General features: G+C 37.4%; 7 protein-coding genes across 11 annotated transcripts; 3 read left to right on the forward strand and 4 right to left on the reverse strand.

Annotated features, from left to right (window-relative positions):
* Positions 1 to 1,405: 1,405 nt before the first annotated feature.
* LOC106311383 (cation/H(+) antiporter 14) lies at positions 1,406 to 4,707 on the reverse strand. Its single transcript, XM_013748573.1, is given in 4 exon segments — positions 1,406 to 2,647; positions 3,144 to 3,484; positions 3,487 to 4,126; positions 4,456 to 4,707. Coding segments are annotated over 4 exon segments (2,475 nt in total).
* Positions 4,708 to 6,315: 1,608 nt separating this feature from the next.
* On the reverse strand, positions 6,316 to 6,765 carry LOC106309393. Its single transcript, XM_013746420.1, has one exon. The coding sequence runs from the start codon at positions 6,763 to 6,765 to the stop codon at positions 6,316 to 6,318; it is 450 nt and encodes a 149-aa protein (XP_013601874.1).
* A 718-nt stretch (positions 6,766 to 7,483) lies between these two features.
* LOC106311212 (transcription repressor OFP17) lies at positions 7,484 to 8,203 on the reverse strand. The gene is made up of 2 exons (XM_013748428.1): positions 7,955 to 8,203; positions 7,484 to 7,879 (listed from the first exon to the last, which is right to left on the reverse strand). Exons 1-2 carry the CDS (start codon positions 8,154 to 8,156, stop codon positions 7,575 to 7,577), a joined length of 507 nt encoding a protein of 168 aa, XP_013603882.1. The 5' UTR covers positions 8,157 to 8,203; the 3' UTR covers positions 7,484 to 7,574.
* A 2,620-nt stretch (positions 8,204 to 10,823) lies between these two features.
* On the forward strand, positions 10,824 to 11,864 carry LOC106310845 (transcription repressor OFP4). The gene has a single exon (XM_013748068.1). It carries the CDS (start codon positions 10,877 to 10,879, stop codon positions 11,780 to 11,782), a length of 906 nt encoding a protein of 301 aa, XP_013603522.1. The 5' UTR covers positions 10,824 to 10,876; the 3' UTR covers positions 11,783 to 11,864.
* An 852-nt stretch (positions 11,865 to 12,716) lies between these two features.
* Positions 12,717 to 15,187, reverse strand: LOC106309595. Of its 2 annotated transcripts, XR_001263600.1 has the most exons (7): positions 14,631 to 15,187; positions 14,258 to 14,535; positions 13,697 to 13,869; positions 13,548 to 13,608; positions 13,394 to 13,455; positions 13,179 to 13,289; positions 12,717 to 12,941 (listed from the first exon to the last, which is right to left on the reverse strand). XR_001263600.1 is itself a non-coding variant. In XM_013746651.1 (6 exons), exons 1-6 carry the CDS (start codon positions 15,148 to 15,150, stop codon positions 12,935 to 12,937), a joined length of 1,101 nt encoding a protein of 366 aa, XP_013602105.1. In that variant the 5' UTR covers positions 15,151 to 15,187; the 3' UTR covers positions 12,717 to 12,934. The 2 variants fall into 2 exon arrangements, 1 of the variants encoding a protein (XP_013602105.1); XM_013746651.1 differs by lacking the exon at positions 13,179 to 13,289.
* A 1,199-nt stretch (positions 15,188 to 16,386) lies between these two features.
* On the forward strand, positions 16,387 to 21,615 carry LOC106310341 (nardilysin). The gene is given in 19 exon segments (XM_013747570.1): positions 16,387 to 16,743; positions 16,822 to 16,897; positions 16,991 to 17,037; positions 17,222 to 17,334; positions 17,496 to 17,569; positions 17,699 to 17,794; positions 17,884 to 18,003; positions 18,129 to 18,362; positions 18,470 to 18,618; positions 18,769 to 18,925; positions 19,090 to 19,239; positions 19,329 to 19,708; positions 19,790 to 19,939; positions 20,047 to 20,229; positions 20,334 to 20,537; positions 20,642 to 20,745; positions 20,814 to 20,967; positions 21,047 to 21,168; positions 21,254 to 21,615. Coding segments are annotated over 19 exon segments (3,072 nt in total). The 5' UTR covers positions 16,387 to 16,431; the 3' UTR covers positions 21,501 to 21,615.
* Positions 21,616 to 21,777: 162 nt separating this feature from the next.
* On the forward strand, positions 21,778 to 24,759 carry LOC106307608 (uncharacterized membrane protein At1g06890-like). 4 transcript variants are annotated; one of them, XM_013744601.1, is made up of 9 exons: positions 21,778 to 21,950; positions 22,179 to 22,228; positions 22,303 to 22,492; positions 22,832 to 23,016; positions 23,108 to 23,175; positions 23,453 to 23,585; positions 23,680 to 23,841; positions 23,923 to 24,195; positions 24,535 to 24,759. In XM_013744601.1, the coding sequence occupies exons 3-9, from the start codon at positions 22,372 to 22,374 to the stop codon at positions 24,661 to 24,663; spliced, it is 1,071 nt and encodes a 356-aa protein (XP_013600055.1). In that variant the 5' UTR covers positions 21,778 to 21,950; positions 22,179 to 22,228; positions 22,303 to 22,371; the 3' UTR covers positions 24,664 to 24,759. The 4 variants fall into 4 exon arrangements, with proteins under 4 accessions (XP_013600055.1, XP_013600054.1, XP_013600057.1 ...); XM_013744600.1 differs by having other exon boundaries at positions 21,830 to 21,950; positions 22,182 to 22,228; XM_013744603.1 differs by having other exon boundaries at positions 21,838 to 22,079; positions 22,182 to 22,228.
* Positions 24,760 to 25,428: the final 669 nt, after the last annotated feature.

The raw sequence follows: 25,428 nt of genomic DNA on the forward strand, positions 1-25,428 counted from the left end.
TCCAATAACATAAATAAAAGAAAAACAACTTGTAATGTAAACCATACACGGACAAGAAAGTATATCAATGATTATGCATTAGAAAACAAATGATATTTATCTTCTCATCTCGTGTACCATGAAATTTGTCGTGTGTATAGCTTTGTTTTTCATTTTGAAGCTACCAACGACTCACATATAGTTATAGCAGATACAATAGTCTTAAACATTAAATCACAAATTTTTATCAAAAAAAAAAACATTAAATCACAAATAAAGCATGTATATCATAATTTGAATCTGAAGTTCTTTACTGGAACAAAAAGGTTGGAGATGGCTCCAAGTACAAGTTAAGATATCTATAAAAAATGAATTTCTTGCAATAAAATATCAGATTCAAGAATTTATTATTAATTAAAGTAAAACAACCAGAAAGAAAAAAAAGAGAAATGAAAGCTGGCGAGCCCATCTTCATCAGCTACCTTCACATGGTTTCCCTCTTCTATGCCCCATTCTAAGACATTTCATTTTTTATCACTCGTTTATTTTTCTTATATTCTATCTCTCTATGGTCTAAAATATGATCTATCAATGTATAATGTGCAACTATGCATAGATTATTAAAAGCACTTTGTCAAACAAAACAAAAAAAACTATGCATAGTTTACTTATCTTGGTCCAAACATCCCATATTCTCGATACACCTCAGTCATTAATGCTTGTTGGTTTATGTCATGGTAAATCAACAATCAATTTCTATCATCTTTTATTCAACTAAACTTTCCTTTGTATTAAGTTGAGGGTTTTCTCATGTTAATTTTCGTAATAGACATACACGTACTGATGCAATCTTGTATCCACCGCTAAAACTTTATGTAATTCTTGCAATTTAACAAAGAATGATGTAGCGTCATTACATTATATATAATGACCCACTCGGTATCCCAATTATATATCTGATGCTACTCTCTTGCATGGAAGCATGCCACGTCCGTCTGGTTCTATCCACAGAACAACTTTGAGATCCCCACTTCATCTCCCCAAATAACTTTGTGAGATATATTTTCTATCAATTTTAAATGAAAACAACTGACCATTTGAAAAAATTGTGTTTGCTTACTTAACGATCTGTAGTTTTATAACAAACACAAAAACTACACTTTTTATTTCTACCCTTAAAAATGAAATATTACCTCATGATGTCTCTGGACACCCCCACACGGATATGGGTCCATGCTTTAGGGCCCATTTGCATACCCGGAGAGAGTGTCTATCCGTGGGCTGCACCTTCCCTTGGGGATTAGTCTGGGCCCTTCCATAAGCTCGGGATACCCCAGGTTAAACAAAAAAAAAAAAAAAAAAAAAAAAAAAAAAAAAAAAAAAAAAAAAAAATGAAATATTAACAAAATAGGAGAAAAAAGACTAATTAACGGTTATTATGAAGATCAATGGAAGTAAACCCTTCTTCGACAGAGAAACGTGGGTGTACTCTCGGATCCACAATCCTAGGAGGCGAATCTGGTAATTTATAACTATCGTCCATCCCAAGAGCCTCTCCTTCTTGCTGATGAACCACAAGAACCGAGAAATGAAAATCCGAAGACGCAAACATGTCTCCGATCACACCTAGCTCAGGACAATCACTCCAGTCCGTAAGCCCGTTCAACACAGACGAATCTAGGTCATGGTCACGTCCCACAACCACCATATCGTATGTATCCCCTAGTGCACTAATCACTTGCGTGGTCTGCACGCCATCTCTCACGATCTCTTCTCTATAATGTATTTTGGGCTTGTTGAGTGAGAAGTTCTTGAAGTCGTTTATAAGATGAGCCTCTGAGTATTCGTTTTCTTCACCTGCTTGTTGGTTGAGGTAGAGAGAGCTCTTGTGTAAGAAGTGAATCATCGTGACGCTCACTTCCGGGTGCTCAGCGATTCTCATGCAGAAGGCTAGGGCTTCAGCGTCGTCTCGGCCTTCGATGAATATCACAGCTACGTTTCGCCACGTGTGGCTCATGAGGACAGAGCGTCTCCCTTCTGTTTCTCCTCGGTCGATGAATATTCCGACCGAGCAAGGTGCCTTGTCCAACACGTTAAGGTTTATACTACGTATGGCAGAGTTCACGTGGTCGACGTTTCCGTCTATCGCGTACTGTTTATGGAACGGGATGACGATGAGAGCAGCTTTCTTGTCGAGTGCGAGAGTGCAAATGTCGTCGTTGATGCTAGAGAAGGGAGCCGCAGCTGTGAAATGCTGAGCCATTAGGGTTCCTTGGTGCTGCTGCTCGAAAAGTTGGAACCCGTTGACTATTTGCGTTGACTGAGCCGTGTTGGGGTCGAGTTTGTTCATGAGGTGATGCGGCATGAGCACCGCGTGGGCTCGGCCTTTGAGCTCGACGAGGTGCAGCGTGAAGACGGAGATAGGGCTGAAGCGACTAGGGTAAGCAACTTCTAGAAGGTTAACCATCGAAGGTACGTTATCTACGTTGTAAACGCATAGGAGCAGACGGAACTGTAGGTTTCGTTGTCTCGTGTTGAGGATGGTTCGTTTGCTCTTGCTTCTGTAGCGTTTCGACGGGTCGTAGAGACAGACAACAAGGAACCGCGAGATGCCCGTTACGAATAAGAGCGTGATGATAATGAGGTTGAAGCATTCTGTGTTTAGAACCTGCAAACAATAATATGGTGAAAATGTATATATGGACCGATCTTATGTTTAGAGACAATATAGGTTTTATAATTATACCTAGCCCCTCGGTTTTTCTGGTTTATTCGGGTAGGGTATTTTCGGTTTTGGTTAATTCTGTTCGGCCACGCACTGAATTCAACCAAAAAATTGGTTCGGTTTAGATTTTGGTTTTTAAAATTTTACCGGAAGAACCATTTTTTTTGTTTGGTTAGATTTAATCTTAATTTTTTAGAAAATGGATAGTTTTCGTCAAATTCAATTATTTTCGGTAATTTTTAATTAGATTTGGTTATTTTGGTTAACTGTTTTTAATTTTATTTTTAACATTTCTGAAAATCAAATTCACCCAAAACCAAACCTAACCGAAAACAAAGTATTTTCATAAACTTTCTGAACTAAACCGAACCAAAACCCAAAAATTTTGGTTCGGCTGGACTCGGTTCGGTTAAGTTCAAATCGGGAGGGTTAATAATACCTTTTCGTCTTTCCACATGACAGAAGTGTAGATCTCAATAACTCCTTGGCAACACATCAACAGCGCCAAAGAAAGTGAGTCTCCGATCTGTACGGAAGCAGCTGCAGTTCCTACAAACTTGCATGTATAGGTAATAAGGATCACAGCTTCAATGATCTTCACATGGCTCTGTTCAATCACAAAGAAGTTAGTCTGCAAACCACTAATAGCGATGAAGCACGAGAGCATAAGACTTGACGCAAACATCTCCAGCTTGGTCGTGAGCCCTGTCCCCAAAGGAGGTCCATCAGGGAGCGATACACCGAGCCAGAACGCTCCAAACGCCGCATGCACGCCGAGACTTCAGAGACCAAACTTATTATCAGCAACACCGCTATGACCGGGAAGAACGGGATATCATCAGTTTTATCAATCGAGACGCTTCTTCTCTCCGTTAACCAGATGATCAACGGTCTGCAGATGAAGAAGATAGAGAGGAGAAGAGCCGAGACCCAAAAGAAAGACCAAACACTGGCGAGTGTCCCGTCCCTTAAGAACATTCTGAAAACAAGCGCCACCACCCAGCTAAATGCCTCACAGACAATGGAGCAGTTTGTGGCTAATCTTCCGAGATCAGAGTTCAAGATGTTGAGTTCAGCTAAGACGGTTGTGGTAACTGGGAACGAGGTCATTGCACCGAGGGAGATCGTTGTGGTGATGCAGTGAGCAACGTCTGGTGGAAGCTTGTAAGTGTTTTTCAAGAAGAGGACGGTGAGGTTGCCCAGGGAGAAAGGGAAGGCGTAGGAGGCTATACCGATGAGCAAGGCTTTGGAACCTGCTTTACGTAGAATGCTAGCGTCGATTCTAAGGCCGAGTAAGAAGAGATGCATGAAGAAACCAACGTTTGAGACCGTTTGTAAAGTGAGTTTGCCGCTTATGGGAAGGAACATCTCCATGTAACTTCTGTTTTGGCCTAAGAGAGATGGTCCTAGGATTATACCAGCCTACAAGTAAACATTTTACAGTATTAAATAAAAAGATATCCCATCTTTTATTTTTAGACTTTTCACACGTATTAAAAAATAATTAATGTATAACAATAAATATCTTGATTCATGTATAAAAACAATTCCCAATAATTTTAAACAATAGTTTTAATCAAAACTTCGTGAAATTAATAATTTATTTTTAACTAATTAATATGCATAAAACTCTATAAAATCTATCTTTGTGAAACAATTTTTTTTTTCAAAACATTCATCTTTGTGAAACTGGGAGAGTAAGAGCTTCAGGCTCCACAATGGATAGACAAGTTATTTATGGAATATGTTACCAAGACTTGGGCAGAGATCATGCCTTGCTTCAAGGGCTTGAGGAGGCGAAAGAGAATTCTTGAGGTGATAATAATGGCGGCCATTTGAAGCAAGAGAAGTGGCATAGAGTATTTGAGAGGGTCACTGCCCAAGAAAACTCCCTTCGACGTTAACATATGGTTTGTTTGGCACACAAGATTTTCGAAGAAGAAGGGGCCATGAACTTTGCCTCTCTGCGTCGAGTTGACCTCGGCCAGGTCTAGCCTTGACATTGCTACAATCTTTATTGTGCACGCCAAAGGCAGCTACTAAAACAGAGGAAACTAAGCTGAGAATCTTTTATTAATGTTGCTTTCTAGGTCAAAAGATCAAAGAGGAAAGGGAAGTGTGAGAAACTAAGAGAGAGACAGAGAGAGAGATGAAGCCCACACTTTGTTGTTTCTATTTATGGATTCCGACTATTCTGTGGTTGGTTAATGTTAATAACCCATGATCTCCAACCATTCTAATTTCTGTGGTTTTAATTTTCCTTGAGGTCCTAACCACTCTTCTAACTCATTACACATTCTAGTTTAAAGTTCCTAGATCCTTCAACCTACTAACCCCTTCTCAAACCAAAAACCATCACAAACCAGTAATTCTTCAACTTTCCAGCGAAACTGATCGGTGTGATTCTGAGAGAGAAACTATTCAAGAATACAGTGAATGACATATTCTCATCAGGAATAGGTGAGTTCGATGAGACTGAAGTTTACGAGACCATCCCATCTAATCTCAGTAGTTCATGATATTGCTAGGAGTAGACTATCAAACTCGCTGATCCAATCCGTGGCATTACTCAGGCAGAGAAAGAGAAAACCAGTGGCAGAGGCAGAAAATATATTTGTTGGGGTCATCAAATATTAAACTAGAATATTAGAGATATAAAATGATTTTGAATATAATTTAGAGTGGAAAAATGATTTTTGAATTTTAAAGTTTAGCAAACCCTGTGAAAAAGTTGTATCAGAACCAAAACTTGATCTGATTGGAATGATTTGAAAATTTGTAAACAAAGATGTGAACTATGTATGGTTCCCTCAAACTAGGCTTTCACTATGTAGGAAGCTAGGAAAGAAAGCAACCAATTAGTGCCCTAATTTATGCCGTAGCGCAAAAACTCTAATGAAAAACTCAAAAACTTTTATGAATCTCAGTGCCTTATTTTCACACTAGAAAAGAAACTCAGCTTGGAATCAGCCAATGTGTGGAATAGCAGACTTAAAGCACATGTGGTGTCACGTGACAGGTGCTTCCCGCAAAGAACCCATAAGAGAGAGTAATAATCAACAAAATGATTGGATAAAATAAAATACAATACAAGATTAGACCATATGTGAAATTTATTATTTATTTAGTATGGTCTCACATGACTGCTCAAAAGTGAAGCAATACTGAACATGTGTAGATCTGATCCTAAATAATATCACTTTCATCTTCATCGTGTGATTAATTTAGAATCAGAGTTTGATATATATAAGCATATGGTTTTGACTTCTGATCCAATTAATATTGATTCATGGAGATGAAATGAATCCAGGAAAAGTAGCATCACAAATTATTTCCAAGATTACAAAAAGAGTAAATAAGAATCATTTGACATCTCTTAGAAACACCTTAATGATGGAAGCGTAAGAACATGATTAACCCGAGATTCTTAGGATGGAGTTCTTAGCGGAAGTTAATAAACTGTTTCTTAACTTTTAACTAAAAAAAACTAAGAACCGGTTTTTAAATAAGAACTTTAAGAACCGGTTCTTAGCTTTTTTAGTTAAAAGTTAAGAAACAGTTTCTTAAATTCCGTTAAGAACCCAATGTAAGAACTCCGGGTTAATCATGGTCTAACATCCGGAAGATTTAGCACGATAATGTTTAGATCCGGACCACAGTGATCTAGGGCTGTTCCTTCCGTACAAATCATGTGTTCTCAGCGGAGAAGATGGCACAGAAGATGTTGTAGACGAGGATGACGAAGATGAAGCAGCTGGAGAAGATGGGGCGCCACGATTCTTGTTGAACACGGAACCGAGGTGAGTGTTGGGTTTTCTAGGGTTTACAGGTTTTGTAGAGGAAGGAGAAGCGTAGAAGTAGGAAGGAGGAGGTGTGAGTGGAGGTGAGACCGGAGAATGTCGTTGTCTCGGAGTTCCGGGCTGAGATTCCCATTTGAAGGGAACTGCAGCCGATGATCCGCCGTAATAGTCACCGTTCATGACCACAGGAAGGAGGTTGGTCGTAGAAGCACTAGAACGATCTTGTTGAGACATTGGACACTCTATGAGGAACTGGGACATTAGCTCAAGTATAAGAGAAATGAAAAGACAAGGGAGACTTTTTTGTTCTTACTTTATTAGATAGGATTTAGATAAAGTTTTGAATTCTTTGCGGTCATATTTTATTGTATAGTATATAGTTTTGAATGCGAATAAACTTTGAGATTGTAAATTTTTTTAATGAAATCTCAACAATGACGGGCTATGCATGAATTTGAGATTTATGGGAATATAAACATTTTTAGAATATTTTTAACTAAAAAATGATAATTTGGGGCCATGCAATCTTATACTCTCTTCATTTCAATACAGATGATGTTTTAGAAGAAATATTTTGTTTCAATTTACATGAAATTTTAAAGTTAATTTTAACTTTATTGAAAATTGTTTAACCAATTAAATTTTACAATTTTTTTTATAATTGGTTAAATGACCTAAAAATTACATCTTTAAAAATACTTTTTTTTTAAATATAACTTTCTTAATCTGTGTAATAAGACAAAACATCAAGTATTATGAAACGAATGGAATATATAACAACTCTTTAAAATATGAAGCCAAGACAATGTGTCATCGGTCTATGTTCAGAGCCCATCCTTGGTAGGTTAAGCATCTATGTATATGATTTGAAATAAAAGTTTGGGGGAAAACAATATGGAACAAAATATTGCAGTCGTGTGAAAAACATGCCATCCATTAATTGACAAATAGTTTGTAATTTGTATAGTGAACTCAAGCTTCCCTCATTTCGTTGCAAGAACGTTATTCCCACCTCTCACTTGCTGTAAAACCAAATAATAAAGATAGATAAAACCCCATTTTGATCATGTTCAAGCGTCATTGTCGCTTGGAAACAAGTCTGTGCAGAGCTCTCCATAGAACCTAGTCACAAGGTCAATGAAGATAGGATCGTTAAGATTATTCCAATAATAGTTAACCTCCTCCATGTCCATCAAGTCATCAAACTTCCCTTCCCCAACGATCACATGGATCATATAGTCCTCAAACCTTCTGCAAGCCTCTTTGACAGCATCTTCCTCTCTTTTAATCGTCCTCGCTGGATTGTTTCTTTGCGTCATAGCCAACGAAAACATCTTTCTTGAGAGCAGAAGGTTTTGATCATCGACCACACTAGCTGCATCAATGGCACTATAAAATGAATACTAAGATCAAATAATTGAAATATAGTTACAAAGGGTTTTTTGGTTACATGAGGAGCTCCTGGGTGTGATCTGGCTCCTCCCCTGCTCCTTGTTAGTACTGAGGAAACAAAGACGAGACATCAAAGTCGTAAAAGAAGAAGATTGTGTGGTATTGACATTGCGAAGTTTAGCCTTGAAGAAGGAGATGAACCGGTTGCGTGATTTTGAAATCTTTAGTTTCAATTTAATGAAACTTGACTTCAATCTCATTCTCAACCGTTCCAACTCGATTTGTTTTTTTTTTGGCTGTTGTGGTAGTTTTGGTAGGAGGGTGGTTCGTGATTACGTGGGTTTCACGTCTTTGCATTAAAAGTCATGATAAAGGTGGTGTTCCATGAACTTTCAAACCCCTTGTTTAATTTTATTGTTATAGGTTAGTTGTTTTTGTTGGGTGTAAATGTTACTTTAATCGTAAACTGCATTAATCTGGTTAGTTTTCGGTTAGTTTAGTCATAAGCTGCATTAATCTGATTGGACATCGTCGAATGTGAGTAGGTCGAACTCTATCTTTGATTATCAAAAATATTAATTAATTTATGATCGCAGTATAGCTTCAAGCGCAAACTTACATTTGTGTTTATGTTTATGTTCATTAGTAAATTAGCCTAATATGTACACTTGGTAGATTTTGACCCCAAAAAAAAGTTCACTTGACCCCAATAAAGCAGAAAACTATGAAGAAAATGCAGTCGCTGGTCTTGATCGCAGCGTTACCCAAACGAACAGGGCTTTGGTAGAATATTTCAAAAGAAATTTTGCGTTTGTTAGGTTTATGTTCTGACTTCGGTAACGCAATTTGGTTTATGCTCACTCGTGTAAAAAAATTTCAAAGATAACTTTACAGTAATTTTCGTGATGATTACTTTAGTAAAATCTGTACAACATCTATGAAAAGAAAACTCAAACAATTTGAACTTTTTTTGAAAGTGTATGGTACGAGCCGTTGACAAATTAAAAAGTTAGTGAAAAGCATGAAAGAGCACACGTATCAGTTGATGAGACCATAAGTTTATATTTAGACATCGTATTGGACGCCGAGTTTTATGCAAGACTGTCTTTTCTTCTCTTCTCTACAGTATTCTTACACCATTATTATTATATTATGACATAGGATATAAAGAGATTGGACTTCAACCTGAAATATTGTTTAACCTCTTTTGTTGAATCGCTTTGTCACGTTCACCGAATCATGTTTTGGAATTAACGTACCAGAAATATTCTCTATAACCCGGACGAGCTAGCTCAACTGGTAACACCTCAGGTTTCGGTCTGAGAGGTCACGAGTTCGAGTCTCGGGCGGGGAAGAGTGTCCAGGGCCCGTAAAAAAGTACAGACGCAGGCTGGCTCCTGGTCTAGGTGGTGAGCAAGCCGAAGGCGGGTCAACACCTAGTTAATAAAAAAAAAAAAAAAAAATATTCTGTATATACTGTTATACCACTAATCGACATAGCTACTACTAGTGACAAAATTTGAAGACGACATTACAAAACGATTCTTTCATCAACTTTCCCACTAAAATAAATGATGGGGTTCACTAGATTCATCCATTGTGGAGCTCAAATAGTCCATGGTTGTTGACGTTCATAAATGACGAATAAAAGCAACATTTTTCACGTATGAACGCAAATACCTAAAAGAGATTCATTGTACGTGGTATAATGTGGTTGAATGGTTCATATAATTAAGAACAACAAATCTTTCTATTGTGATTTCAAACGGTATTTGCCATTGTTTTTTTTTGGACAAAGGGGTATTTGCCATTGTTGATGCTACAAGATGCGGACCCAGCTATTTCACAAGCTTGAGAGACTAATATTAGTCTTAACTTCGACTGAAATTATTGGTAAAAATAAAACAAAAGATTGCATTTAACTGGTTGTTCAAAAAAAAAGATTGCATCTAACTAATTTGGAACCCTAGGTGTGGGCACTTCCATTTTAAATTTAGGTTTTGGGTTTTTCTTCTGTTAGAACATCATTAACATGAGAGCTCTTTCCATAGTCCTTCATAAAACAACAATAACATTAGTGTATATATTAAATAAATAAACTTTAAAATAAAATATATAAATTGACCACTCATTGCATGGTACAATATTTAACAGGAGTCTCGCATCAATCTTGCAAAAAAAATTTAACATAGCAACGGTTCTCCTCTCTCACATCCTTTTCTTCTTCTCCTCTTTTTTTCCCTTTTTAAATACTGAGAATTTGGGTGAAAAACTGCTCATTGAAAATGCTCTTATGTTCTGGTTAAGCCGGTTTCGGTTCAATTAGATTCCTTTAAGTATCTGAGATATGATGATACATAATGTTGTTGGTATTTATGAATTTTAATTCGATTTTGGTTTAATTCTTTCAAGTTTTAGTTTGGATGATAAAACTGAGAAGTGGTTAATATTCCGTAACTTTTTGTATTGTGTATACAGAGAACACTTAAGAGCATCTCTAACTCTATTTAGTTTCCAATCTAAATCTCATTCTACAGTAAAAATATATGCTAATTTTATTCAATTCCCAATTCCATAATGAAATAAATATATTTACGCAAAAAAATATATTTTGTTTGTCATTTTTTTAAAAATGAAATGGGATTGTAGTAAAATTCATTTCCATAATAAAAAACGGAGTAATATAATGGAGATTATGTTAGATGGAGAAAACAAATATGATATGTAGTGGTTTCCCGCTTTAAATCCGATCATTTACTTGAATTTGGTTTAGTTTAACTCTGTCAATTTGGGTTAGGGCGACCGTTTGGTGCAAACAACAGACATTCTACGAGGTGGACCCTACTTTTGTTCTTACATTGTCGTTTTTCAAATCCTCTCTTTATTTCTTTTTATCTGTCACATACTCCTCAACTTCTAAAAAACTCTACAGATCCTCTCTCTCTTTTCTACGAGAAGATCACACACTTTTATAACAGTCATGAGAAATTATAACTTCAAATTTTCAGCTATGATCCCAAGTCAATGGCTCCACAAGCTCAAGAACATGACCAAACCCAGGAAAAAACATCCTCTTCCTTCTTCTTGTTCCTTAAACATTACCAAGAAAACAAAAACTTCCTCCGAGTCTACTAAGTCTCTTCCTCACTCTTCAAGAACTTACTTCTCCAGTAGATCACACACTTCCTTGGAATCTAAGATCCTTCATAATTCACCAAGAAACTCTCATCACGTGATAGAGAGCAAAAGAAAGACTGTTTACAAGCCGTCTCCTCCTCCCTCTTCTTCTGTATCTGCAGGCTTTAACAAGAAGAAGATCAACTTTCCTCCGAACCAAGATTCTTCTTCCTCTGCTTCTTCCAACGTCATCGACATGAATAGCAGAGATTTCAAGAAGAGAATGTTCAAAGAGATGAAGGTGTTTGACTCAACAGAGAAAGCTTGTCCAGCAAGTAACCGAACCAAGACATCGCGTAAACCTCATCATCTTTCAGTTAAGGTCAACAATAAAGAGAAAGAAGAAGCGTGTAGGATCCAAAAGAATGTCTCTACAGGAAGAAGATCATCATCAAACTCTCCAAGGATAAAAATCAAAGTGAGTTCTCCTAGGGTTCAAGTCTCAGCGCGTAGAAGCAAATCAAGATCGCAGAACAAACAAGTTCTTGAAAGTTTCGCAGTGATCAAGAGCTCTCTTGATCCGAAGAAAGATTTCAGAGAATCAATGGTGGAGATGATAGAGGAGAACAACATCCGAGCTTCACAAGACTTAAGGGAACTTCTAGCATGTTATCTCTCATTGAATCCTAGAGAGTATCATGATCTTATCCTTAAGGTTTTCGTTCAAGTATGGCTTGAATTCAAAAATTCTAAAGTTGCGTCAAAGTAAAAAACATTTTATTGTTTTAGCTATAGTTATCTGTTAAAAACAGTTGGTTCTTATTAAAGATTGTTATATAAAGAGTGTTTTAACTTGTGTGGACATTATCTTTGCAAGACCAGTTTTGTGTTTTGTCTGTTTAACGTAATAAAGATCGATTACTCGTTTTCTTGTCTATGGTTGTGATGTGATGTGTGAGCATAATGAACTTACACTTATTCATAATTGAGCATTTAAACAAAAACAGCAACAAACCCCAAATATCACGAGTCTCCACCAAAACAGAAAATTTGCTTAAAACAGAACAGCTTTTTGCTTTTTTTCAATCGTTTAAAATCAATTTAAAGTATTTTTGGAAGTGAATTATAAATCAAAGACTTTTACAACTCTACTTAAATGCAGTAATGATTAAAAAAAAAGTCTTCAAAGGTTAAACTAACTGTAGTAAGATTTAACTTTGGACTATATTAGGATTTGATCGAGTTTTAGCCATAGTTACTGAAAAAGCCAAGAGTGTAGTGACAAGAAGCACACGGAGACAAGTCAGAAAGCCATCGAGTACCGAGTAGCGATGGGTTCCTGTCCTAATGATAAATGAAGCAGGAAACACGAAAATAGAACCTGAAGAAGAGATAATCGCTAGAGAGAGAAAGAAACACTGACACAAGAAAGGATATGATTAAAAAGGAAAAGCAGAGAGAGTCTCAAAACCTAAAGGTATTGTTGCGAAGAAAAGAAGATGGAGGAGGGAGGGGAGGACCACTGTCTTGTTGCTGTTTCCCAATGCCGATCTCCTCCTACCTCTCAATACAGTTAGTACGGTATGGCCTTTTTTTTGGGTATTCATCAACCACAAACAATAACGTTTAATAGATATTTGCATTGGTGCCACTACTTGTTCCAAGTAAGAATAATGTTCGTTAGGTTTAACCAAGCCAATAAAAACCGAAATGAACTGCTCCTAGATTGATCAAGGAACCTAGTTTACTTAAACAAGCAGCGTCACTAGATATTATCATCACCATATGTACAAATTCTCAAGGGTTTAAAGACAAGGCGACAAAATGTTACCCTTTTTTTTTTACATTCCATAGATGCCACAACACATCTTTGTTCAGCATTTTGTTAATCGTCAACGCAAAAGAGGTCTGATGTCTTTTCTCAATTCCTATAAGCAAAAACAAAATAAAAATTAAATTAAATGAATTGTGTAATAATAATGAGACAGGCATGTAGGAGTTGGCATGGCGAAGGTAAACAAGGACGATAATCAGCTATTGAAAAAACAATACCCTAAGCTCATAGGCTCAACTAATTGATCAAAAAGTAAGATTACCAACAACTAATGACATGAATGGCCAAACACATGGAGCCATAAAACCCATTCCTACACAATTCAAATTACCCTTTTATAGCATGAGCAGCGTCACCACATGGTAAAGTACTGAAGTCGATAGTCTTTCATGAGAATCCAGAGAACATATTTTGTATTATACATTTGCTCACAGATCCACAACTAGAGTGCCAATTAAGAAAAACTTGTGAAAATAAGCGCGACTATTAGTTTCTACGAACATGGCTCACTGTTTGTGAGAGTTTTTTCTCCACCTAAGCACTCACCTACTCAAAGGATGGCGCTCTAGACGTCTCATCTCAACTCGATGTTTATCTTTAATATCACCCTGTGAGGTAATGTGTCTACCATTAGAAACGTGATAAAAATCAACTCTAAGAGAAATCAATAAAGAGCAGAGAGATAAATGAAGCTGCGTACATTAGTTCTGCGCACTAGAATATCACACTCATCTTTGATCCGCTTCCAGTTTGCACCATACCTGAATCACAAAAGAGCATAGCAAATCAACATTTAATCCTTGAAAGATGTTAATATTAAATCTAAGAAAACTTTTAGGTTTCAAGTACTTTTCATAGCCTTTCATAACGGCCAGCGTTTCTGCAGTACTCCAAGGAATCTTCGGCCTTCTACCACCAACTAGGTTTCTTTTCCAAGGAGACACCACAATCCTTTTACCTCTTGGTTCATTATCCCCTTCACCATTTTCTCCATCTGAATCATCATCAATTGAGTCTTCCCACTAATCAAACAAAATGTGAAAAAAACAACTCGATTCAACAAAACAAGTCCCACATTTTGTATCATGGCAAGCACATTATTTTAACTACGCCATAGCTCCAGAACCGAACATGCAAAAAGATCAATTAAAACCAAGTAAAGCGTGGTCAGCCAAAGTGAAATAAATAGGAAATATAAGAATGATGAATGCGGAAGGTGGTATTAAACTTAGTGTATACAAATGACTTGTGTGTTCCATCATACTATCTATCAAACACAGGAGACCTAAGACAACATCATAGATCATCTGATGAAAGAATGAATATCCATTATATTAGCTACTTAAACAGAGGAAGACCTGGCACAATAGCATATGATCTGATGAAACAATAAAACATGAACAAGTTTACCTCATAAGTCTGTGCTGTGGCTCTTCTCTCCATCAAGCTAGGCTTGTTTGCTGCAGGAGGATCAGCAACATCATTCTCTTGCTGTGTAGTCGAAGCAAACTTCCAATTTGAAGGTCCTCCTGCTTCTGCCAAGGCATTCATCAGGTCGATCTTAGAAGCTCTAAGCTCTTCGAGCGCCTTGGCAACAACTGCAGAGGAAATGGTCTTCATCCGACGTGGCGGAGATTCACCTTCTAACGCACAAGAAGGTCCTTCCTTTTCAATATCTGAGAGTCTCCCTATAACAAAACATTTGTCGAAAAAAAAAATCAAAAAAACTTTTAATCCAATTCTAAAAATCCTCAAAAAGGTTCAAGAGAGTGTAGTAGAAGACCTTCGTCTTCCTCCATTGGCTCTGTCTCTCCTGTTTCTTTACTAGACTCTTCAGATTCATCTCTCTCACCATAGGCACAATCAATGTTGGGATGCAGCTCAGAAACAACTTTCCTCAAAGAAACCAAAGCTTTCTCTCTCGTATTCTCATCAATCAGAGCTTCACAAGCCTTAGCTTCACCATGAGCCGTCCATAATCGTTTACAGCTATACAAGAGGTCACGAGTAACCAAGCAACTGACCTTATCGCACAGAGGCATAACCCTACGGAGCCAAATCGATCTGATTGCTTCAGTGTAAGCCTCTTTTGCGTCTCTCTCGTTAGTGAGACACCTCGCTGTACATTCTAGAGCTACTTGACAGTACGATTCCTTCACTGATTGGGGGACTTTCGAGCCTTCTTTGTGGAGAATTTCAACTAGATTCTCTAACCGCTCGAGATTCTTCTCCTCCACGAGTCCTTGCTCGATCTCCGTGAAAATTCCTTCGAGGATAGCTTCCTTCCACTGCGACAATGCCATCGTTGCCGACTCAAATCAAACTCTCCCGGAGGCGTGAAGGCGAAGACGACGGTTAAGTCCTTTTTGTTATTTCCGTTCCTCAAAACAACGACGCATGCGATTTCTTTAGAGTGAACGGCATACATGACAAGTCTCTACGGAGAGAACGGCAGGATATAAGTGGCGAAGACGAAGCGTTTTTTTTTTTTGCTATTTTCGTTCCTCAAAACAACGACGCGTGCGATTTCCCTAGCATTAACCGGCGTACATGCTAAATCTCAACGGAGAGAACACTAGGGGTGGGCGTTTGGATACCCGTTCGGGTTCGGATCGGGTATTTTGGATTTTCGGGTATTTCTGTACTTCGGGCCGGATTCGGTTATTTTTAGTTCAGGTTCGGTTATTTTGAATCGGGTTCGGATATTTAGATTTTAAAAGAAAAATAAATAAATTTTTCATTTTTTAAGTTTCTTTTATTTAAAAATATACATTTCATTTAACTGATTTTTTTTTATTTTTTATAGATTGAATTACTAAAAGGTTTGGAGATAATATTTCAAAAACAAATAGATATTAATTTGGGTATTGTTTTTAAACGTTGAATGTAACTTTTGTTAATACATGAAACAAAAAATTTGATATGCATTTTAAATGAATATCAAATTATTTTTTCCATAATTATATATATACTTATGATCTTAAAGTATGTGTAACATCAATATAAATATTTTTTCTAAAAAAGAGATGTAAACTAGAAATATAAGAATAATTATATATATGTTTGGTTATCTTCGGATATCCATTCGGGTTCAGATATTACCCGTTTGGATTCGGATATCCAATATCTCTTAACTTAATACCCGTTCGGGTATTTTGCTATTTCGATTCAGATTTTGGTTCGGGTTTTTCGGGTCGACTTCGGGTGCGGCTTCGGATATCGGATAAAAGTCCCCACCCCTAGAGAACAGCAAGATATCAGAGGCGAAGACGAAGCGTTTTTTCTTTTTGCTATTTCCGTTCTTTAAAATAACAATGCGTGTCGTTTTATAGCATGAAACGGCTTACATGCTAATTCTCTACAGAGAGAACGGCAAGATATCACGATTTTTAAAAGATATCTCTCTTTGTTTTTAGCAAATTCACCCCTAATTCTTTAAACTATTTCAATTATGCCCCACTATAATTTTTTCTCTATATCCGCCCCTGGAGGCAGCGAGACCTAAAGAATATACTCTTCCAGGATTCCAGCAGCTGCTGCAGCAGCACTTCTTCACGAGTCGCTATCTTCTCAAAACGAGAACAATGTCCATAACGAAAGCCGTTTCGAGCTTGGACAATGTAGTGGTGAAGTCACCCAACGACCGGAGGCTATACAGAGTGATTGAGCTGGAGAACGGATTGTGTGCTCTGCTTATTCACGATCCAGATATTTATCCCGAAGGCTATGCGGCGGATGGGGAGAACACCGACGCTGATCAAATGGATGAAGATGATGAGGACGGAGAAGAAGAGGAAGAAGATAGTGATGGGAGCTATGAAGATGATGATGACGAAGAAGGAGATGATTTGGATGAGGATGAAGTGAAAGAGAAAGGAGATCACCAGACCAAAAAGGTTTTTCGATTTTTAAGATATATCACTCTTTTATTAAATTTGATTTGAAGCTTATATGTGTTGTGATGTGAGTTTCAGGCAGCTGCAGCTATGTGTGTTGCAATGGGCAGCTTCTTGGATCCTCCCGAGGCGCAAGGCCTCGCTCACTTTCTTGGTATTTTCATCTTTCTATGAGTTTTGAATTTTTGAATTCACTTCCTTTGTTTTTTTTAGTGTTGATTCACTCTCATGTTAATGTTTTGTGTAGAACACATGCTTTTTATGGGTAGCACCGAGTTCCCCGATGAGAACGAAGTAAGCATTGCATTATATTCTACGTTTACAATGGCTTTGCACTATTTATAGATTTATATGAATGAAGAATGAACTATTCTGGTAATGGATGATGGTTAGATCTTTTCAGTGCTTAGTACAGACTGTGTTTTGTTAGCGTGATGTATCTTTGAAAAATATGGGTTTGACTTTGTGTTGTTTGTAGTATGATAGCTACTTGTCTAAGCATGGGGGAGCCTCTAATGCATACACCGAAATGGAGCATACGTGCTATCACTTTGAAGTCAAGAGAGAATTCCTTCAAGGTGCCTTGAAAAGGTACTAAATTTGGTTGCGCTGCCGCTTCACTGTCTTTCTAAATGCCAACAGCTGTAAATGTACCAAGGCAGGCGAAATATGTGTCTGTAGGCAAGCCTAGAGTCTGTCATCATTGTTCTTTTGAAGACTTATTTGACCTTAGTTTGTTCAATTGTTGTTAGGTTCTCTCAGTTTTTTGTTGCACCGCTCATGAAGACTGAAGCTATGGAACGAGAGGTCCTTGCTGTTGATTCAGGTATGTCCTGTTAACCATTCCCTTAGTCTCTTTGTTAGAAATTATCGAAAGATTCATCTTCAGTTAACATTCAGATAATTAACCTCTTATATAGTTAAAAGTTTTTGCTAACAGTATCCAAATTTATAGAATTTAACCAGGCCCTCCAAAATGATGCATGTCGTCTGCAACAATTTCAGTGCTATACTTCTGCAAAGGGTCATCCTTTTAATAGGTTCTCATGGGGTAAGGTCATCTTTGTGTACTTTTCTGGCCACACTAAAGTTATTAATGAAATAAGTTAATACTGATATGTTCTTCGGCTGCTTTGTAAGGTAACAAGAAGAGCTTGTGTGGTGCAATGGAAAACGGGGTTGATCTACGGGAATGCATCGTGAAATTATACAAGGAATATTACCACGGTGGACTGATGAAACTCGTTGTCATTGGAGGAGGTAAAAGTTTAGGTTTATGATGTGTTCTGATCTAATTCTTGAAAAAATGTTATTACCATTCCTAGATATTGGCTTGTTTGCTGTCTGAGTTTATTGTATTTATGGTTACCTATTAAATCTTGCAGAATCTCTCGATATGCTTGAAAGTTGGGTTGTAGAACTATTTGCCGATGTCAAAAGCGGATCCAAAGTTAGGCCAACTCTGGAGGCAAAAGGTCCTATTTGGGAAGGCGGTTAACTATATCGCCTAGAAGCTGTTAAAGACGTTCATATTCTTGATTTGACGTGGACTCTCCCTCCTCTTTGCCATGCCTATGTGAAGAAGCCGGAGGACTATCTAGCACATCTATTAGGACATGGTGAGAAATCACATCCATTTTTATTGTTCATATATAAAGTGTACTTGTGCATACACTTATGTAAACTGCATATTGATGAATGTTGTTTATACCATTCTCTTTTCTAGAGGGTAGAGGAAGTCTTCATTCGTTCCTCAAAGGTAAGGGCTGGGCAACCTCGCTGTCTGCTGGTGTTGGGGATGATGGAATTAACCGCTCGTCTCTGGCTTATGTTTTCGGAATGTCCATACATCTCACTGACTCTGGTTTAGAGAAGGTAACTAATATATTTGAACTAAGCTTAACGGAGTTGTTAATAAATCGTTATCAACTTAATATAGATTTATATACTGTCGTTCTTCTCCTTTTTTTCATTTTTGTTACGTTACTCATTCTCATTGGATCTTGTGACAACTTCTATTAACAGATTTATGACATCATTGGTTACATATATCAATATCTCAAGTTATTGCGTGATGTGTCACCACAAGAATGGATATTCAAGGAACTCCAAGATATTGGGAACATGGACTTTAGATATGCCGAGGAGCAGGCTGCAGATGATTATGCTACCGAGCTCTCAGGTTTGTACTTACATGGTCATTCATCTAGTTTATAAAGCGTCCTTAGCTTATTATGTTGGCATGTAAAGCCTAAATATTTTCATAATTTATAATGCATTGATGTATACCTGTAATGTAATCATCATGGGTTTTCATAACTGACCATTGAAAGTGTTATCGTACAGAGAATATGCTTGCATATCCGGTAGAGCACATTATTTATGGTGATTATGTATACCAGACATGGGATCCAAAAATGATAGAAGATCTCATGGGTTTCTTCACACCAAAAAACATGAGGATTGATGTTGTTTCGAAATCCATCAAGTCAGAAGGTACTTCAGAATTTTGTTGAGTATGTAATTTTTGGATAATTGCATATTTATGTTCTTACCATCTTCCTTTTGAATCTTCCTTGTTTCAGAGTTCCAAACTGAGCCTTGGTTCTTTTCTCGTTTCATAGAAGAAGATGTCCCATCGTCTTTGATGGAAACATGGAGCAATCCTTCAGAAGTAGATAACTCTTTGCATCTTCCTTCAAAAAACCAATTCATCCCCTGTGATTTTTCCCTCCGAGCCATTAGTTCTGATGCGGATCCCAAAAGTCAGTCTCCCCCTAAATGTATAATTGATGAACCGTTAATGAAGTTCTGGTACAAGCTTGACGAAACGTTTAAGGTTCCCCGTGCAAATACATACTTCCGCATAAATTTGAAGGGGGCATATGACAGTGTGAAAAATTGTCTTTTGACCGAATTATTTATCAACCTTCTGAAAGACGAGCTCAATGAGATCGTATACCAGGCAAGTAACCACCTCCTAGGAAGATCTGTTTAGATGTTGTTGTTTTTGTAATGACATGAATATCTGATTTTTTTTTTGCAGGCCAGTATAGCAAAACTTGAAACGTCTTTATCTATGTATGGTGATAAACTAGAGCTTAAAGTCTATGGATTTAATGAAAAAATTCCAGCTCTCTTATCAAAAATCTTAGCCATAGCCAAATCATTCATGCCAAGTCTGGACCGGTTTAAGGTATGTTTTTTGCATGTATAATTGTCATCCTCTTTATCCTCTTTTTTGTGTCAATTTTATTTCATCATCTTTCTTGATCCGACTACCTTCTCTATTTAACATTGTAGGTTATCAAAGAAAACATGGAGAGAGGGTTTAGAAATACTAATATGAAGCCCTTGAACCATTCCACATACTTGAGACTGCAACTCTTGTGTAAACGAACCTATGACAGCGACGAGAAGTTGTCTGTACTAAATGATTTGTCTCTCACTGATCTCAACAGCTTTATTCCTGTAGTCCGCTCTCAGGTAACATTCCTGCCATCAACCACAGTTAATGTGATTCCTCTTGTTGTTCTCTGGTTTTGTTTAAATCAGGCAAAGGGTAGATAAAACTTTTGTTACGCTTGCAGATATTTATTGAAGCTCTACGTCATGGTAATTTGTCGGAAGAAGAAGCAGTAAACATATCAAACATATTCAAAAACAATTTGACAATGGAACCGCTCCCAGTCAAATCTAGACATGGAGAGCAGATAACGTGTTTCTCACCGAGTGCCAAACTTGTAAGAGATGTCACTGTGAAGAACAAATCTGAAACAAACTCAGTAGTCGAGGTAAAATGGCAAATGTCTGCTCTTGTGATGAGAGTTACTGTTAGGTTTCTCGGATATAGACATGGTTGTGACTTATGAGTTTGAACATGAATCCTTTTTTGCAGCTTTACTATCAAATCGAGCTTGAGGAAGCTCAGTCAACAAGAATGAAAGCTATGCTGGATCTCTTTCACGAAATCATAGAAGAGCCACTGTTCAATCAGTTGAGGTTAGTCATCACATCTCTCTCTAGCTTGCTTAATAGATCAGATCGTAATAATGCTATTTTTATTATAGGACAAAGGAGCAGCTTGGTTACGTTGTTGAGTGCGGCCCTCGCTTAACATACCGTGTCCACGGTTTCTGTTTCTGTGTTCAATCTTCTAAATACGGTCCAGTTCATTTACTCGGGAGAATCGACAATTTCATAAAAGACATCGAAGGGCTTATGGTAAGTTTATAATCAAAAAGAAAATGAAGAGCTTTGTTAACTCATTCGTCAACTCAGTCCTCAAATGTTGACATTACAGGAACAACTCGGTGAAGAGTCCTTTGGAGATTATAGAAGCGGTGTGATTGCTACATTGCTGGAGAAGGATCCCTCTCTCTTGTCTGAAACAAACGAGTTATGGAGTCAGATTGTCGACAAAAGGTAAAAGGATCTCAATGAGTTGTTACTTGGTTCCATTATCGATCACTCAAAAAAAACTGAGTAAAACTCTCTCTCTCTCTCACAGGTACATGTTTGATTACTCCCACAAAGAAGCAGAAGAGCTAAGAAGCATAGAGAAGAAAGATGTGATCAGCTGGTACAAAACATACTTCAGAGAATCATCGCCCAAATTTCGTAGGCTTGCGGTTAAGGTATGGGGATGCGATACCAATATGAAAGAAACTCAGACAGATTCTAAGCCAGTGCAGCAAGTCATCGCAGACGTTGTGGCGTTCAAGTCGACCTCTCAGTTATACCCAAGCCTCTGCTAGTGAGAAACACTACTTACTATTGCACAATTGCTAGTTTGCCGAAAGAAAAAAAACTACTACACAATTGCATCGATTTTTTCCGTGATATTTTTTTTTTCCATAAACTCAATTTATTTGGGGGAAAAAATATATTTTGTTATATTATTTGAGAATATTTATTTAAATTATGTTTTGTCGGTTGGTTAAGGTAGAAAGCTTATCAAACAGTAGATTATAATATCTCTGAGGCCCATTTAAATAACTAACGGTAAAAGGTAACGTTAATGCAAAATTATAATGTTAGCCCGCGGTTAACTTTTTTTTGTGGGCCCCACGGGAACCATCATCGTCCTCTCTCATTCTATTTTCCTCTGTACGGTGGTGAGTGAAGACCATCGTCAGATTGCGAAAATAGGAACCTCTGAATCTCTTCTCCTCCGTCGAAGTTTGAATCCTCTCTCTCGTTCTCACGTGAGCTTTCTCTCTCTCTCTCTCTCTCTCTCTTCTCTTTCTCGCTCCTTATCTTCTTCTTTCATTTCGCGTCTCCTCAAATTCCGTCGAAATAAGTTCTGATCTCTCTCTCACAACGGCAGATCTAGGGTTTATAGCTTCTGGATATTCTATAAATCTTCTTCGTCGTTCTCCAGCTTCTGTTTAAATGTTTAGCTAACGACTTTCTCTGTTTCTCCGTTTTTGCAGCAGTTGAGCTTCCTCCCCCAGCTTCAGTTCTCTCGCAATTTACGAATGAGGTTCGTTTTCACCAGATCGATTACGTTTATACTTGCCAGTGTATGAATATGTGAAATCTGTTTGGTGGATATAGATCATTGTAGATCGTGATTGAAGCGAGAGAGAGAGAGAGAGAAAACAAAAAAAAATTAGGAGAGCGAAGATGAGCGAGGGGCAGAAGTTCCAGCTAGGAACAATCGGCGCTTTGAGTTTGTCCGTTGTGTCGTCTGTGTCGATCGTGATCTGTAACAAGGCGCTCATTAGCACCCTTGGCTTCACCTTCGGTAAAACTCTTATTCAACTCTTGCTTCCCCCCGTGTGTTTCAGGCTCCTTTGATCTATTCGTTTGCGGATGAGTTGAAGGATAGGTTAGAGATCATTTTACTTGATACTATATTTGGAATCGTTAGGTGGTTATCTCTTCTTTCCCCTTATGGTTATATGCTAGATGATTGTAAATGTTTATGAAAGTTTCCTATCTTTGGTATAATGTTCTTATGAAGTATTACATTGAAGTTATTAAAAAGATACAGTTATGTTCGTATTAATTACTCTTGAAGTCATTTGGTCATCATTGTTCTTAAGCTATCTGTACTTACTCTTGTTATTATTTTTACGAACAGCGACTACTTTGACAAGTTGGCATCTATTGGTCACGTTTTGTTCCCTTCATGTGGCACTATGGATGAAGATGTTTGAACACAAGCCTTTCGATCCACGAGCTGTGATGGGATTTGGCATATTGAATGGGATATCCATTGGACTATTGAACCTCAGCCTGGGCTTTAACTCCGTTGGTTTTTACCAGGTAATAATAGCTTTCTCATTCTACCTGCTACATGATGGTATCTTTGTAGTCTGTGTGTTTCAAACCCTATCTTCTCTTCTGTTGGTATTAGATGACAAAGCTAGCAATCATCCCCTGTACTGTTCTCTTGGAGACTCTCTTCTTCAGGAAAAAGTTCAGGTTAGCACTCAAGGCTCTCTCTATTACTTTTTGTACCTTTCTATATCACGCGAGTGATCGTCAATTTGGAGGATGCTATGTCATATGGCATCATCTATCGATGTTTTTTTCCCATGGTCATGCCTTTCTTGTTGACTATCGATGTTAGTGATAGTCTTATTATGTCCCTTTGTATTGATAATACGTCCTCAGAAATTTTCATGGCTCCACGAGTTTCTCTCAAGCTAGTCTTTAGTCAAGGGCATAGTTAATGACACGCTTCTTTGTTTTGTTGCAGTCGAAAAATTCAGTTTTCATTAACCATCCTTCTCCTTGGTGTTGGAATTGCAACCGTCACAGATCTTCAGCTTAATATGCTGGGTTCTGTCTTGTCGCTGCTGGCTGTTATCACAACCTGTGTCGCTCAAATTGTATCCTATGCTTAGCCGTTCTTCTCCCATTGCTCTTTTTTTTCAATAGTCTTATGCCAATCCGATGCTGTTATCTTTAACCAATTGTACACAGATGACAAATACCATCCAGAAGAAGTTCAAAGTCTCATCCACGCAGCTTCTTTATCAATCCTGCCCTTATCAAGCAATCACACTTTTCGTCACTGGACCATTTTTAGATGGGCTCCTAACCAACCAGAACGTCTTTGCTTTCAAGTACACTTCTCAAGTTGTGGTAAGACTCCATCTACCAGGGATTCTACCTAACTTATTTGCTTTCGACATATGTTTATACGTGCTTCTTTGTTTACTGCAGTTCTTCATCGTCCTGTCCTGCATGATATCAGTCTCTGTAAACTTCAGCACTTTTCTGGTCATTGGGAAAACGTCTCCGGTCACATATCAGGTTCTGGGACATCTGAAAACATGCCTGGTTCTAGCATTTGGATACGTGTTGCTGAAGGACCCATTCAACTGGCGAAACATTCTCGGTATTATGGTGGCTGTGATAGGAATGGTTGTTTATTCCTATTTCTGCTCGGTTGAGACTCAGCAGAAAGCAAGTGAAACATCAACCCAATTGCCTCAGGTATATTTCCTCTAGCTAATAGCTTTCTGTTTGTCTATATATATAGCTTAATACTATTGAATGCGTGACACCAATAAATATATCCCTGGTCCTTATTAAAAATAGGATTCACCTACTTCTCTCGTATGACTTATAACAACAGAAACCCTTTTCACCATGATAAAAGAAACAATTAGATGATTCACGTGAATCATATTTCGTTTATGGTACTATTGATTTTTCAGTAAGACTGCTATCAGAGATGCAAACCGTATCCTAGGCATTGTTTTGGTTGGTAAAGGTCTATAGCTTATATTGGTGAACAAGAAAGAAACTGATGTTACTTGTTGGGTTTGGCAGATGAAAGAGGGCGAGAAGGATCCGTTAATAGCAGCTGAAAATGGAAGCGGGGTGTTATCAGATGGTGGTGCGGGTGTGCAAAAGACGACAGCTCCTGTATGGAACTCAAATAAAGATTTTCAAGCCTAAAAAACTGAACACTGCTATTTTTTTCCCTTATATATATATATCAAACTCTATTTTGTATCAGATTTGTCAGAAGAAAAGAAAAACTTTTTTTTTTAATTCCTCTTGTTGTTTATTTGTTTGTTCTCTTTTAAAGATCTTATAGCTATAGATTTCCACACCGTATAGAAGTAAGAGAGAAAAGGGAACATACCTTTGATGATTCAATCTATATTCCAAAATTATGGCTATATTCATCATCACTGGAAAGTGTATTTGATTTTTAAACATACGCCACTCAGTTTTCCTCACCAATTTCTTGTTTTTTTCTCATTTCATATTGACCAAGTTAATAAAATCATACATTATAAGAGTATCATAAACATCAAAGCAACGGTGGTCTAGTGGTATAATAGTACCCGGCCACGGTACATACCCGATAATATCGCCTCATACTGAGCTCTATTTTAAAAAAATATTTGTTGAGTTTGTGATTATGGTAAACATCAGCTTAAACAAAAATTCCGATAAAGATTATAATACTTAAATATTGGGATATTGAATTTGAGAGAATTGAAGTTTCCATTAAATTAGTCTATTAACAAATTATATGTTTAATAAATTCTTTTAAATTCTTGTGTTATTGAATTATGTATTTGAAATAATTCTTTTAAAATACTTTCGAATTCACTAATTATCTAATTCTATTAAATATTTGTGTTATTCAATTTTTTGGTAGATTTCATGGTAATTGTATTTGAAAAGAACTTGATGAAAAATAATAATTAT

Source organism: Brassica oleracea, chromosome C8, assembly GCF_000695525.1.
Source record: "Brassica oleracea var. oleracea cultivar TO1000 chromosome C8, BOL, whole genome shotgun sequence".
NCBI lineage: Eukaryota > Viridiplantae > Streptophyta > Magnoliopsida > Brassicales > Brassicaceae > Brassica > Brassica oleracea.

What these genes read in the sequence shown, in the direction of transcription:
- LOC106310845 (XM_013748068.1), top strand. Translation starts at nt 10,877, where the DNA reads ATGAGAAATTATAACTTCAAATTTTCAGCTATGATCCCAAGTCAATGG.
- LOC106307608 (XM_013744601.1), top strand. Translation starts at nt 22,372, where the DNA reads ATGAGCGAGGGGCAGAAGTTCCAGCTAGGAACAATCGGCGCTTTGAGT. An exon ending in CACCCTTGGCTTCACCTTCG is followed by an intron (nt 22,493 to 22,831) that starts GTAAAACTCTTA and finishes TTTTACGAACAG; the next exon opens with CGACTACTTTGACAAGTTGG. An exon ending in CAACCTGTGTCGCTCAAATT is followed by an intron (nt 23,586 to 23,679) that starts GTATCCTATGCT and finishes AATTGTACACAG; the next exon opens with ATGACAAATACCATCCAGAA.
- LOC106311212 (XM_013748428.1), bottom strand. Translation starts at nt 8,156, where the DNA reads ATGAGATTGAAGTCAAGTTTCATTAAATTGAAACTAAAGATTTCAAAA. An exon ending in CACACCCAGGAGCTCCTCAT is followed by an intron (nt 7,880 to 7,954) that starts GTAACCAAAAAA and finishes CCATTGATGCAG; the next exon opens with CTAGTGTGGTCGATGATCAA.
- LOC106309393 (XM_013746420.1), bottom strand. Translation starts at nt 6,765, where the DNA reads ATGTCCCAGTTCCTCATAGAGTGTCCAATGTCTCAACAAGATCGTTCT.
- LOC106309595 (XM_013746651.1), bottom strand. Translation starts at nt 15,150, where the DNA reads ATGGCATTGTCGCAGTGGAAGGAAGCTATCCTCGAAGGAATTTTCACG. An exon ending in GCCAATGGAGGAAGACGAAG is followed by an intron (nt 14,536 to 14,630) that starts GTCTTCTACTAC and finishes GTTTTGTTATAG; the next exon opens with GGAGACTCTCAGATATTGAA. An exon ending in GTTATGAAAGGCTATGAAAA is followed by an intron (nt 13,609 to 13,696) that starts GTACTTGAAACC and finishes TTTGTGATTCAG; the next exon opens with GTATGGTGCAAACTGGAAGC.